This window comes from Tamandua tetradactyla, chromosome 2, assembly GCF_023851605.1.
Source record: "Tamandua tetradactyla isolate mTamTet1 chromosome 2, mTamTet1.pri, whole genome shotgun sequence".
NCBI classification, from domain to species: domain Eukaryota; kingdom Metazoa; phylum Chordata; class Mammalia; order Pilosa; family Myrmecophagidae; genus Tamandua; species Tamandua tetradactyla.
In genome coordinates, this window is record NC_135328.1 from 207,166,708 (window position 1) to 207,182,249 (window position 15,542).

General features: G+C 38.0%; 1 protein-coding gene across 14 annotated transcripts in view; it reads left to right on the plus strand.

The window, feature by feature from the left end:
• Positions 1-3,814: 3,814 nt before the first annotated feature.
• The window catches only part of UBR4 (ubiquitin protein ligase E3 component n-recognin 4), a 154,827-nt gene continuing 143,099 nt past the window's right edge, over positions 3,815-15,542 (plus strand). For 10 of the 14 annotated variants that reach the window (XM_077151062.1, XM_077151075.1, XM_077151065.1 and 7 more), the window contains exons 1-5: positions 3,815-4,069; positions 11,062-11,159; positions 13,763-13,866; positions 14,501-14,630; positions 14,746-14,885. In XM_077151062.1, the coding sequence (XP_077007177.1) occupies positions 3,882-4,069; positions 11,062-11,159; positions 13,763-13,866; positions 14,501-14,630; positions 14,746-14,885 (660 nt within the window). In that variant the 5' untranslated portion in view covers positions 3,815-3,881. The remainder of the gene's footprint in view (positions 4,070-11,061; positions 11,160-13,762; positions 13,867-14,500; positions 14,631-14,745; positions 14,886-15,542) is intronic. The other 4 variants (XM_077151067.1, XM_077151071.1, XM_077151072.1 and 1 more) reach the window with 1 other exon arrangement.

Consider the following 15,542-nt stretch of genomic DNA (forward strand, 5'->3'; position numbering starts at 1 on the left):
TCATGTACCATGTAAGGGGGAGGGCAGTGAGCTCATCTGCTGAATTGGCTTAGAGAGAGAGGCCACATCTGAGCAACAAAAGAAGTTCTTTGGGGGTGACTTTTGGGCCTAATTTTAAATAGGCTTAGCCTGCCTTTGCAGGAATATGTTTCATGGGGGCAAGCCTCAAGATCAAGGGCACTGCTTATTGATTTGGTCATCCCCACTGCTTGTAAGACTATTGGAATTTCTCCAAATGGGGAAATTGAATATTTCTTCCTTTCACCCCAGTCCCCCAAGGGGACTTTGTAAATACTTTATTCACTGCCCAAATTACTCTGGGATATATCAGGGCATCACACTAACCTGGATAAACCAACAAAATCTCACGTGCTACTCAAGATTCCATGTACTTATGGTGTTCAACTAAACTGACCACACAAGTTAAATTAGGCAGTGCATTACCCAAAATACAAATTTTGCACCAAATAAACACCTCCCTTTGGTCTTACACAGAAGTTTAAGTTTTAAAACATGAATGATATCATCCTTCACCCTTGTATTCTGCTCTACCTTAGTACTATCCAGATCAGCTTCCTTCATATCCCTACTTGAAGTCTGATCACCTTTTTCAACCTTTTAAACAGTTCCTATGTGGGGTAATGCTGACTTTCATAGCTTCAGAGTGCTAAATCTGAGTCTCAGGTGTCACATACATAAATACCCAAAATTTCTCAGAATGACTAGGTTATATACAAATAGCTCAGTATCTCAAAATTTAGAAATAGCAGTTACAACTCCTGAATATACATGACTGCTATAAGAGCTTACAATCTTAGGACCCTTTGCAGTAGGCCCCAACCTGATAACCCATGCTAAGTTTGCCAAGTTTTCATATTATAGTTAGTCCATATGATTGAGGCATGATAATATTTGTCTTTTTTGTTCCTGACACTTCATTCAACATATGTTATTAAGGTTCGTACACCTAGTTGCATACCTCACAAATTCATTCCTTCTTTCGGCCACTCAGTAGTACATGGTATGCATACACCATAGTTCTCCCTTCCATTCCCCAGTCATTATACCCTAAGGTTACCTCCGTCCATTGTAAATTTCAACACTGCGATATAAGCACCAGTGTGCAAATGTCCATTCCTGTCCCCACACTCAGTTCCTCCAGGTATATAATGAGCAATAGGGTTGCAGGATCATATGGCAACCCCACCCCTAGCCTCCTGTAGAACTACCACACTGCCCTCCAAGGGGCTGTACCTCTCAGTTTCCCTACCGATACTGAATAGGTACATTTCTTTCTCCGCATTTTCTCTAGCACTCATTTTTCTCTGTTCATTTCCAAACAGTTTTATTCACACATTATACAATCAACCTAAGTTTATTGTGGTCTTCACCACAATATTTTTTTATCTTATGTAAGTTATTTGGTTTAAGCAAACCAGTATACCTAAGCTTCATTTTGTAGAATTTGCCAGTGAAGCATTATTAATTCACATTGGCTGAAAATTTGGATGTTCACCATTTTTATGATTTTTAACAATTTTAATCTTGCTCTTTCCTTCCTCACTTTCCTATCTTGTTTCTTGCTATTCCATAAAACTGACATTCTATTATAGTCCATGTACAATTGCCCAAATTATTAATTTCCCTCTTAAATCAAGAAGGCTGCAAGGCATACTTTGTTCTTTGCTTTAAATTCAAACCATATAAGATATTATAGGAAAAATAATCAATACTTATAGATTACATGTGACTGTATCATATTACTAAATTGGATTAGGCTTCAAATCTTATTTCTTATATTCTTGGTAGTCTGAAAAAAATCTCCATTTATTGTGGATTTCCCAAAAGCAATTGCTCTCTATTTGTAGTTCTCAGTGCTGCAATGGAAGTTTCCACAAACTATCTACCGGTTCCTTGTTCTTGTTACTTTGTAAAAGCTCAAGAACAGATTGACTTTTTTTTTGGCCCACGGGAATAGCAGTTTATTCATCTAATTGTTCTAAAAACAGAGTATCCATTAGGATTTTTTTCAGGCAACTTTGTATCAGATGCTTTTTTTAAAAAAAATAAAATTGCCAATATCTCTTGTTTTTGAGGCTTCTACAATGAGGCACATCAACTTGGTGTTTGTTTTTCAGATTGAGGTATAATTTACAACCACCGAAATGTATAAATCCTAAGTGTCCAGCTCAGTGAATACTGTGTGTGTGTACATATATATATACACACATCTATTCATGCAACCATAACTCATGTCAAGATAGAGAACTTTTCCAGCACCCAAAAACCTTCCTCATGCTTTCTCCTAGTCAGTAACTCCACACTGATCTTTATCAGTTCAGCAATACATAATTTTTTTTTCTTTTACTACATTTCCTGGAAGATGACTATTGGATCTTCAGTTTTAAAATTTAAGTCCTTGTCCTAAGGACTTGGGATTATAAGGGAAGTAATGTTTTAAGTTTTTTAGTTAATAATTCATAAAGATTACTTCTTGTTTTTTAGTTTCTATCTTACTTTCTGGACCAGAATTATCAGGAACTTATGCTTCACCTGAAAGTCTTTTTTAATGTCCTATTTATTCTGTTTCTTTTGTCATCTACATTTCAAATGTAGATGCCATTCCACATATTTGTGGCAATGCAAGCACAACCCCCTACTACTGAAATAAACGTGGTATTTATCAAGATTTAACCGGCGTGCTTTCTCCAAATCTATGAACCAGAAATATCAAAAAGTAACATGTGAGTGTAGGTACAGGTGCCAATATCCCTGTGATAGTTTGTAGTCACCTTTTTACTCTCTTTCTTTCAGCTTCAGCAGGTGGAAAGGGGAGGAAAGCAGGATCATTGCTCTTTTATTATTTCCTGAAACCTCTCCAACAGAATCTTTGCAGATTAATTTGTTTCTCGGTTACAATAAAATTAATGTCCTAGGGGCCTCTAAAAATTCTTAGTATCTAGCCTTATCCTTGGGGCTCTGGTCCAGTATCTGAATATACTGCTATATTTACGTATTATGGGAAGATTTTTTCTTTTGCCTTTAATTTTCTTACCTTTACTTCTACGAATTTTGCTATTATTTCCTGATAATGAGACACTAGAGCAAAATCCCTACTATTATCATTAAAACTACCTTTTCCTCCAGACTGCTTTCCTCCTTACATCTTGTACCCAGGTAAATTTTATCTGCAAAAATCTCAGACATGACCTACTGTGAACAAAAGCCTAATTTTTTTTTTATTGGTCGTGGAAAAATGAGGGGAGCTGGACTTCACGGGGTAAACTGGAAACAGCGATGCAAACGCGAGCTGCTAATATCACTACTGAGGGTAATGAAGGCATATAAGAACTTTGCGAAGAAAATGAGGAAAAGGGATTAAAAATTATAGCGAGAGGTTGTGTGAGAAGAAGCGTATTAGTATTAAGCGGGAGGGCACTATGAAGGGAAAGAAGGGTGTGAGGATGATTAGGCTACGGCCTCTTCTTCTCCACCTTAGCAGTTCCAGGGCCAAGGCCATCATGTTTGCCAAACAGAGCCCACTCTGTTCTGTTGAACTTGCCAACTGAAACCAGGTCCCCAACTCACCTTTCCCAGGTGCCCCGAAAGCAGCATTCCTCCCGACAGGAAAACTCCCAGTGCGCAGGCGCAGAGGTTAACGCCCCCCCCGGAGTGCTAAATTCTGCGCAGGCGCAGCACCTGCTTTCAGCCTTCCGCTCTCTCGCGCCGCTTACCCAGAGTGTGAAGGAAGACGTCGTTTTTTGACTTGCGACTGCGTCGCATAGCCTGACGCACTGATTGCGTCACTTCCGCCCCCTCCCGGGAGGAGGCGCTGGGCCGGTGGCAAGCCCCCGGAGGGAGCCGCAGTAGTACGACGGAAAATGGCGACGAGTGGCGGCGAAGAGGCGGCGGCGTCGGCGGCGGCAGCAGCCCCGGCGTCTGGGGCCCCGGCAGCGAGTATGGACGCGACCCCAGGGTGGGAAGTAGCGGTGCGGCCCCTGCTGTCCGCGTCCTACACCGCCTTCGAGATGAAGGAGTTGCCGCAGCTGGTGGCTTCGGTCATCGAGAGGTACCGGGCGGCGGCCCCGGCGGGGCGGGTGCAGGGAGGGGGAGGGGAAGTCGTATCAGATCGTTTGGACCCGCTTCCCGGGCCGCCTTCTGTCGCTTGGGAACTCCCAGCCCCAGCCACGGACCAGAGGTCCCCGGCCCTGGGAGACGAGAGCTTGTCCAGAGTCTCTTCCGCCACCTTATGTAAATTTGCCTCAATTTCCTCTTCTGAGTAAAACTTTAGAGGATGCTCTCTCGGGAGAACGTGGCCGAACACATTTGGGATTGACTTTGAGGTGCATCGCGCTATATGGGAACGTCCCCGGGTCTGCCCTCTGTCTTAAGGTCAAGAGACTGATGAATGAGTTTGCATTTCTCGTCCGCACTCATCCCGCTCTAAACTGGGCCGGGGCCGAAGAGGAGCCGGGAGTTTAAATTGGAGACCTATCACATACTTTAATAAAGGTCTCTCCATGTCGCTGTAATCACTGGGGGGCACGTACTATTCTTGTGGCTCCAGCCGCTACTTAACCAGTGAAGATTTTTGTTTTACGTTGCACTTACTGTAGATTTCTACTGTAATTGTCCTTGATTAAAAACATTTCAGCGTGTTGATCTAAGAGGTGATTGTTTTTCTAAAGAAGGAGTCCTTTCTCCTTTAAATAAAATATCTTCAGATTCTTAATAAAGAGGATGTTGGTTTGCTTTTACATGGATTTAACTTTTTGTACAGATTCTTGGATTGTGAGTGTTGTGCTCATAGAAAGGTGGTGATAGCAGAGTGCCTTCCTACTCCCAACCTAAGATAGTCAAAGCAGTCTTTCATGAATTTAATGGTAGATGTATGCTTTTACTGCCGGTCTCACTCTCATTTTTCTAGCCAAACCTTATTTTAGCAACTCCCTGTCATTGCGAACTGGGTCATTTTAGCTTCGTGCCATCAAGGGTATATCTAAATGCTATCCAGAAGGTTAGAACTTACTATTTATTACTCGAGGGAGGCCCATGATCTGACAAATTGTTTATATTGTGCTTATTATTAGTATTGTTAGGTTTGTGATGCTTTTGGATGCAGAAGGTTTTTTTGTTTGGGTTTTTGTTTTTTCAATTATAATAAAATAGTGGTTGGGTTTGTAACTTCACAGTTAATTTTACAGGTGGATTTTCCTAGACAGTCATTAAGCCAAGAATGTTCTGAAGATGTAAACAAGGATCAAACATATTGCTCTTGTGTTTTGTAGCTTCTTTTTCACTGTTTTAAACATTTGAATTAGTGGTATTTTTCCTGAATCATACAGGTGTGTTACTTATAATCACAATGTTCCATTATTTTTAGAACATTTGCTTTTGTGTTTTCATAGACATAAGTTGAGTAGGTTATAAAATTAGTTAACACCCTCTGTTCATCATGTATTCTGGGCCCATGCCTTTTAAACTAAATTAAGCAACCTCCTCAAACTTGAGCCAAAACCACATATGCCAAACCAGGTTTGAATTTTGCCATATAAGTCTTAGCAGGCCCTCCCACACCCTGTATTAGCTGAGATAATCAAGAGTTGCATGTGTTTATAGACACTAGCAAGATCTCTTTTCAAGATTTAGACAAGTGGAAGCTGATGGGTGTTTAATAACACGAGTTTTTATTGGAAGGCAAGATCCTCGAAATCTCTTTCTGGTTTTTGTGACTCAAAGTTGAAAGCTTGTTCCTGTGTTTAGGCTCTATGAGAGGAGTATGATATTAAGAAGAAAAATTTCCAGAAGAAACAGATTGGTTTAAAAGCTCTTTACAGCTAAAACAACTAAGTGTATCAAGTGTTTGAGTTGGATATAGAACAGGTATCAACAAACGTTTTCTGTATAGGCCAGATAATTAATATCTGCAGGTCTCTGTTTCAACTACTCAGCTGAGCCTTTGTATGGCGAAAAAAGGCCCTACACAATACATAAATGAGTAGGCGTGGCTGGGTTCCAAAATGTTTTTTGTGTACACTGAATTTGAATTTGAATTTCATGATTTTTACATGTCATGAAATAAACTTCTTTTGATTTTTACTTCAACCATTAAAAATATAAAAATTATTTTTAGTGGTGGCCAGCACAAAAGCAGATGAATGGCTAGGTTTGGCCAGTGGGGCATAATTTCACCCTATTTTAGAACATAGAGATTAGTATCCTACTATTAATGTGTTATTTCTATATGCCTTTCAAAATCATTAAATAAGGATCTCAGAATTGTGGAATTATTTTGTGGACAGTGAATTATAATCAGATCAAAGCCAACATTGTACAGATGCTGAGGAGGGATTTGTTTTGTAGTTGTTCAAAGGTTTAGAACCCTGGTTTAGTGCCCAGGATGCTATTGTCCTTCCTTGCTTGTCACTCCCAGCTTCTGTAGTTCATATGTTTCTCCTTACTGTTATGCCTACTATGTTTTTCTTCCTTGTCTCCAGGGACTTTCTATTTTTCTGTTGCAATCTGCTACTCTCTGCTTCACTTTTTGGTGCTCTGGCACTATCATGCCAACTCTTACTTCCTATCTGTCAGCTGGTCAACCATTGAATGTCTCTTGACCATTGGGGATGATGATACATGCTCTAAAGAGACTTTTTAGTGTCACAGTATGTATTTTTCATGCTTTTATAGTTGGAATTGACCTTGAAGTTTGAATAAAAGGTAGATAAAAAATTCCTGGTCCCACATCATGTTTGTGAAGTTTTTCTTTTTATCCCAGCTATTTCTGAAACAACGGAGGAATAGATTAGCGTGGATAAATTGGTGTGCATACTCTCAAAAGTGTTCATTTTCATTTCTACTCCCTGTAGCTTACATGTCTTTTAGTAGTAGGCTGAAAACCGTTTTAGCACCATTACTTTTTCAGACCAGAAATGCAACTAGAACCAGTTCAGCTGAGCACTGGCCACATGTGGGATTAGTATAATTGCTTAATGTAGCTTTCTGTTTTCGGTGGTATCAACTAGAGAATTCCTCTCTTAACTCTGTACAGTATGGTGGAGCTTGGTTGTCACTCAATAACAATTTGATCCACTCTCTGTAGATAAGAAAAATATGCTACTTTCCTCTAAACCAATCTTTCCTATGGCTGTCCCTGTCTCTTTAGTGGTCAAACTCTTTGAGAGAGTCTTAGTCTTTCAGCTATTTGATAAAAAATTAGACCAAAGAGACCTATATGGGCAGGGGAAGGCTGATACAATGTCCTTGTCAGTTGTTTCCTACTACTGCGTATCTGCTGAAGGATATAAGTTGGTAATTGATCCACAAAAAAAGAGCCCACCACTAAAATTTAGAGTATAATTGTGAGATTAGTCCTTGTGACTAATGTTTTCATGTTTTAGTATCATGTTCACAATGAGTTTGTCAAAAGTGTGAGAAGGAAGTATCTGAAAGAAAGCTTTCAGTTCTTTGGTTAACATACATTAGATAGCTACCACGTGACACATGGCAGACAATCAGTAACTTTAAAAAAAATGATTAAACATGATCATAAATATCATGAAAGAAATAAACATAAATTTGATGATAGGAAAGAAGTTTGTGGGGTTTCCACAGTTTACAAAGAGGATAAGAATAGTAAATTATCTAAGAGGGAGAAGGGAAGTGAAGCCTGTCTTTTTATTTTGCCCCTTCAAATCTTTGCTAGATGTTCGCAGATCCTAGCTGGTTCTTTTTTTTTTCTTTCATTTCTTTCATTGTGAAATATAACATATATACAAAAAAAACAATAAATTTCCAAGTACATTTTTTTTTTTTTGTATGCTGTATGGTGAGGGCCACATTTCATTGTTTTTCCATGTGAGTATTCTGTTACTGCAGCACCATTGTTGAATTTTTGTTTGTTTGTTTTCGGAAGTGCATGGGCTGGGAATCAAACCCCGGGTTTCCTGCATGGCAGATGAGAATTTTACACCAAGTACATTTTTTTAAACTTTTTTTTATTGTATAATATGACATATACAAAACAAAGAAAGAAAAAAGAAGTAGTTTTCAAAGCACTCTTCAACAAGTAGCTACAGGACACTACTCCAAGTACATTTTAATAAGTAATTATAGAACAGATTTTAAAGTTAGTATGGGTTACAGTTCCATGCTTTTTCGCTTTTTCTTCTAGCTGCTCCAAGACACTGGAGACCAAAAGAAATATCAATATAATGATTCAGCAGTCATACTCATTTGTTAAATCCTATCTTCTCTGTTATACTTCTCTTTCTCTTTTTTTTCTTTCTTGTGAAAAATAACATCCATACAAAAAAGCAATAAGTTCCAAAGCACATTGCAACAATTAGATGCAGAACAGATTTCAGAGTTTGATATGGGTTACAATTCCACAATTTTAGGTTTTTACTTCTAGCTCCTCTAAGGTACTGGAGATTAAAAGAAATATCAATATTCAATATTCAAATATCAATATTCAGCACTCATACTGATTTGTTAAACCCTACCTTCTCTGTATAACTCCACCGTCACCTTTGCTCTTTCTCCCACTCTTTAGGGGTATTTGGGCTATGCCCATTCTAACTTTTTCATGTTGGAAGGGGCTGTCGATAATATGGAATAGGGAGATGGAACTAGTTGATGTTCTGGAGAGGCTGGCACCTCTGCATTTCAGGACTTACTGGTCCAGGGACCCATCTGGAGGTTTGTAGGTTTCTGGAAAATTATCCTAGTGCATGGAACTTTTGTAGAATCTTATATAATGCCCTAGGTATTCTTTAGGATTGGCAGGAGTGGTTTTGGTTGGGGTTTGGCAAGTTATAATAAGTAGCAATGTCTAACTGAAGCTTGTGCAAGAGTAACCTTCCAACTCTATTTGAACTCTCTCAGCCATTGATACCTTATTTGTTGTACTTCTTTCCCCCCTTTTTGTCAGGATGTCATTGTTGATCCCATACTGCCAGGGAGACATTCACCCTTGGATGTCATTCCCACATAGGGAAGAGTAGCCAGTTCTTTTTTACTTACACACCAAATTAGATTTCTCTGACTTGACTGTTCAGCTTGCAGTTTCCATTTGTACTCTGCATTGCATCATTTAGTATGGAAGAAAACTGGTGTTATGGAAGAATCTGGTGTTTCAGGAAAATAGCTTGACCAGCCAGAGAAGAGACATACTTTCACCATTAGGTCTCATTATTTTCCTTCCTTTGTGTTATATTTGCCTTCACATTTTTCATTCTTCCCCTTTCTACCCAACTTCCTGCCTTTTTTCCATTTTCCCATTTCTTTGCACCTTCTGGTATATCAGATTCTTGAGAAATGAAGGTGGATTAAGAAAATGTGAAACACATCTTTATTAGGTAACTCATAAACATTTGTTTCTTTAAAATCAAGGGATATGACTTTGCCCTTTTTGGCCACATGCCCATTGTTTCTCTACTCCCTCCTTCAAGCCTTTTTAGAATTCATTTCTCATTGGTTTTTCCTTTGTTGCCCTTTGCAGATTATAAGGGGAGCTCAAGACTGCTGCTGCTGCTGCTTTTTTTTTTTCCTGTGCCAGCGTCTACCTTTCCCCAAGTGTATTCTTATTGAGATAAAACAGTTGTATGGAAAGGGAAATGTAGGGCAGGAAGTGGGACTAGTTAAATCACAATGTGGCTACATCGAACTGGGCAATTAAATGAATGTATTCCTATATTTTGGATGTATTCATTTTTCTGTTAGTTTTGGTAAACTGGAAAAAGCGGTGCTAAGCATCTATGAACCTTTGAAATAAAGCAGGAAAGGTAAATAACTCAGTAAAATACAACATCAAATAAGAAAATGGGGAAATCTTAGAACAATGAATAAGAAAGAATAAAGATAGAGAGTAACTGAATATATATCAGATAGAAGCAAGGGAATATGGTAGGATATGAGCCTTACAGTATGATGATCACCAGAAACTTTGAGCAGCACTTGGTATGTAGAGGTTTTTGTTTCCTCCTTTTTACCTCAGTTGACAAACAGGGAAAATTTTTGGTGGTCAGGAAGATCCTTGCACATCATAGGTGCTCCATAAATATTTTTTTCTTGGTAAAGGAGTTTTTCCAAGAAAAGGGACTAATCCTTTATAAATGCCCATTTATTCTTGATAAATCCCCAAAGAGCAAAGTGTTTGCAATTCCAGACAGCCAACTATTATTTGATGTGGCTCATCACTCACACTGGCACTTTTGGAGCATTGACTTATCATTTGGCAACCGATAGGCTTGCCTTCAGTGAATGAAGTCCTGATTCTGTTTATATTTCCCTCCCTCGCCTGATATTTCTTGCTGAAGATTTAACTCATTGAAGAAACTATTTAGCCAAATCCCTCTGTTCTTCTCATTTAATAAAATGCATTTTGGACTTTGCCTTTGTGTGGATTCTGGTTTAGCATGGGTTTGGAAAGAGAGGATAAAGTAAATATATCTAGCCTTTAGACTGAATTGGACTGCAGATTTTCACAGAGAAGGACATAACCTCAGCTAAGAAAAAGAAATGTGGTTAAGAATCACTGAATCTATTGTGATCTAGCTTTACCTTACACAAAGGGAAGAACTATGATACCTAGGTGAGTTTTGGATTTTAGCACTGATTGGAAGATATCTTACCTTGAGTTAACTTAAGTTAAGCATTATGGATTAGCTTTATTTGGTCTTCAGGATGGGTTTTAGTCTGTCTTCCTACTAACAGTATTTTAGGAATGCCCTAGACTACACTTTCGGCTAGCACAAGGAAAAATTACTTTGTATTCTTTGCCAATCAATAATGTAAGACAAAATGGTATCCTGTTATGTTTTGATTGCATATCTTTAATTTCAAATGAGTTTGAAAATGTTTCCTGTTTATTAACTTCTATTACTCACTAAACCTGACAAAGTGCTCAGTTTTAATGCTCTTGAGTCATCTCCCCAACTACGAAATAGGGATAATAATTATAACTACCAAGTAGGGTTGTTACAAGGATTAAATAAGGTAAAGCAAGTATCTGACATAGTAAGCACTCAATAAATGTTGGCTGAATTATTTTCTTTGCAGTGAATCAGAAATCCTGCACCATGAGAAGCAGTATGAGCCATTTTACTCATCTTTTGTTGCACTTTCCACCCACTACATCACAACAGTTTGTAGCCTCAGTAAGTATTCCACTCTAGTCACGCCCTTCTGAGGGCTTGTGAATCGGGGGATTGTTTATCTTTTTGTTAAGTTGTCTGAATAAGCTGTTAATGAAGTCTGAGCTGTACAATTGTTAGTTATGATGAGGCTCCAGAAGTTACCCTTACCTAGGCTAGCCAAGTGAGATTTTTTTTTTTTTTTACCATGGGCAGGCGCCGGAAATCGAACCCGGGTCCTCTGGCATAGCAGGCTTGCGTTCTTGCCTGCTGAGCCACCGTGGCCCCCAAGTGAGATTTAAAGTCTACTGGGATTGGACACCTACTTCAAAACCCATTAAATCAATCTCCTTTACCTTCTTAATCAAAAGCATTTATTTTAGATTACTCATGTCCTAACTCCTGTGTTAATTTTTTGGAGGGAGGGTGGATACTGACCCCTGGGGTTAGCAACCACTAACCAAGATACCTTTCTATTCCTTATTTGATTTTGGTGAGAAAGCAAATTCTCCTTTTGTATTCTCTGGAATATGAAGGGATTTCAACTTCAGTTCTCTATTTTTTTTTTTAAACTTTCTACCCAAAAGGTGACCAAACCCTTATTTTACACTATTTTTGGATTTTTGTATTTTTAATTTATTTTTTAACCTAATTCAATAATTTTTTGGCTTTAAGCCCATTTTTATTTTAATAACATACAAGTTTACATTTGATTACAGTCAATGTAGAAAATTGTGAAGATACAGAAGAATATAGAAAATAAAAATTATCCCATATGCCTCCCCCAAATCCAATAACAAAAGATGATAAGTATTTCTTTCTAATCCTTTTGAACGGTTACATAAAATTTTAAAGCAAACTTGGTACTGTAAAATCTTACAATGTACTTTCTCCACTTCATATTGTAAAGCAACAATTTCTTTTGGTTGTTAAATATTTTGTGAAAATGTGATTTTCAGCTGGCTACTTCAAAATCTATAATAGCTAGATCATAATTTACTCCAATTGTTAGATATTCAGATTGTTTTGACTTCCTGCTATTTAACTAAAACTGTATTGAACATCCTTCTTTGCATATAATTTTCTGTATGGTTTTTGATATCTTTTTATTCTGTGGAGTAACCTGTTCAGAGGCATAAATATTGATTATGTTCAGAGGGCCTGTTGATAAGTTTTATGAAACATCCCTACAGAAAAGCTGCTCCAAGATATTGGAGACTATAAGAAATATCAATGTAAAGATTCAGTAGTCATGCTCATTTGTTAAATCCTATCTTCTCTGTTATAACTCCACCTTCTCCTTTATTCTTTCTCCCAGTCTTTAGGGGTATTTGGGCTATGCCCATTCTAAATTTTTCATATTGGAAAGAGGTATCAACAATATGGGATGGGGTATGGAGCTAGTTGATGTTCTGGAGAGGCTGGCCCCTCTGGGTTTCAGGACTTATCTGACATAGGAACCCAATTTGTGGTTGTAGGTTTCTGGAAAGTAATCATACCTCCTGGAAATTTTTCTCTGCTTATTTATATATATATATTTTTTGTTATCATAATTGACTTTTTTTTCCCTTTTTGTGAAAAGGTACATATATACAAAAAAGCAATAAATTTCAAGGCACATCGCAACAATTAGTTATAGAACAGATTTCAGAGTTTGGTATGGGCTATGATTTCACAATTTTAGGTTTTTACTTCCAGCTGCTCTAAGATACTAGAGACTAAAAGAAATATCAATATAATCATTCAGCACTCATACTCATTTGTTAAACCCTACCTTCTCTGTATACCTCCACCATCACCTTTGATCTTTCTCCCACTCTTTAGGGGTATTGAGTATGCCCATTCTAACTTTTTCATGTTGGAAGGGGATGTTGATAATATGGAGTAGAGAAATGAAACTAGTCGATGTTCTGGAGAGGCTGGCCCCGTTGTATTTCAGGATTTGTCTGGTCCAGGGACCTCTAATTCTAATAATTTTGAAAAATTCTAATTGTTTGTTTACTTGAATACCCTGCTAAGCAAGAAAACGAAACTCTAGAGCTGCTGAATAATTTTCAGTATTCAACTTTTTTATTATAGGCACTGGTACTGGTGGAAGAATCACATTTAGCTTGAAGAAACTCTTTTGGAAACCCCTAGTGAAAAAGCATTTAGAACCCCTGGGAAAGGTGTAATTTGGTCTAGTGGTTAAGAGCATGAATCTAGAGCCAGATTTCCAAGATTTGATTCTAAACTTTGTAACTTTGGACAAATCCTTTCACCTCTCTGTTTTAGTTTCTCATTTGTTAAAAGTGGGGTAGGCGATAATAATAGTACCTACCCATTGTATTGGTTTAAGGATTAAATGAGCTAATGTATTTAAAGTGTTTGGTACTTAGTAAGTGCTACATAAATATTTGCTATTGTTATAATAATTTTAATTTTGAGTAAATGTACAATAAATCGTGTATAAGCAATTGATGGGTATTAATGACAAGATGACTTTTTTTTTTTTTTTTGGTTCTTGAGGCATTTGTTCTGGATATAAACATGTGAAACTCATCGCTCATTTTGCTTGTTTTTATTGACTGTGAGGCTGAAGTGACTTACAGTCATCTGAGGCTAAGTAACATTTATTACTTTCTCAGTTCCTCGGAACCAACTTCAATCGGTGGCAGCAGCTTGTAAAGTCTTGATTGAGTTTTCTCTCCTGCGTCTGGAGAATCCGGATGAGGCTTGTGCAGTATCCCAGGTATGAGTTTTGAGCATGTTTCTGGCCCTTATTTTGAGGTAGATATGAGTCTGACTAGAGGAATGGCATAGAGCAGGAATCATGTATAGTCATTTTTCTGTAATAGGCCAGATAGTAAATATTTATGGGCCATATTCTTTGTTGCACCTACTCAACTCTGCCTTTGTTGTGCGAAAGCAACTATAAGTCATTACATAAATGAATGAGCTTGGCTGTGTGTTCCAAGAAACTTTATTTCCCAAAGCAGGTGGTAGGCTGAATTAGGGTTGTTGTTTGCTGACCCCTGGTACAGCATGCATGCCCCATCTAAAGGGGCTAATTGCTATTTGGCTTCAGTTATTTGTGGCCAGGCGGAAATGGAGACTCAAAGTTGCTTTATCTTGTGAATTTTTGAAAGAGGTAAGAAAATAAATCTATTTTTTAAAAAGTTAGCCATTTTTTTCAAATTTTTCAAAACCCCACATGAATAAAATAAGACAAATCTGAAAGCCGGATCTGGTTTGAGGACCATTAGCTTGCAATCTCTCTTTTAGTATTTTTTCCCAGTTGCAGTTCTTGATATGAACCTGAATTTGGCTTTTCCAAAGAGAACCTCCCCAAAGAGTAGACATATTTGAGTTTGTTTTCTTTTCAGAAACACCTGATTCTCCTGATCAAGGGCCTATGCACTGGCTGTAGCAGACTAGATAGAACCGAAATTATCACATTTACAGCAATGATGAAATCTGCCAAGCTGCCACAAACAGTGAAGACACTTTCAGATGGTGGGTGTTCCTTTGTCAGACTTGGTTGCTTGACCACCTCTGTGGCCAACTTTTTCCTGTTTTGCCTTCTGATGACTCCACTTTCATCCCATTTTTAACCTTTGTGTTATTATAGTGGAAGATCAGAAAGAGCTGGCCTCACCAGTAAGCCCAGAACTGAGGCAGAAGGAGGTACAGATGAATTTTTTGAACCAGCTGACTTCAGTTTTCAACCCTAGAACTGTTTCATCACCACCCAGCAGCCCACAGACTCTGGTGAGTTACTTCATCCTAATGTGAAGGCCCATGTCTTCAACTCTGTGGGATTTGTTAAGACAGTAATGCTAGAAAAAATAAGTAACAGTTTATGTTTATGATATAAAATGGAATACATGCCTATGGTAGGGAAAAAAGGGAAAGAATGCAAAACAGAAAAGTAGAACTCAGCAAACATCTTCTATCCACAGGTACTGCTATTCTGGTTACCGTTCTTCTAGGCATTTCTCAGTACAAATAAACATATAAAAAGCATGTATAGTTTCTTTAAAAGGTAGCACTACACTTGGCTGTAGTATATATATATTTTTTTTTTTTTTAAAGGAAAGACAGAGAGAAGGAAGGAAGGATAGAAGGAAGGAAGGAAGGAAGAAAGGGAAACATCTTTAAACATTTTCTTGTTTTATTGTATTCTGTTTCTCCGTATTTGTTACATGGGCTGGGGCCGGGAATCGAACCGAGGTCCTCCGGCATAGCAGGCAAGCACTTTGCCCGCTGAGCCACCGCGGCCCGCCCTGTAGTATATATTTTTGATAGCTATATATTTTTTATTTTGGGAAAATGACTTATTTTTTCCAACATTAGTGAGAAATTTTCCCATTATTAACTGGGGGAGTGGGGGGTCTGGAAGAATAGCTGTGATTTTGAGCTCCAGGG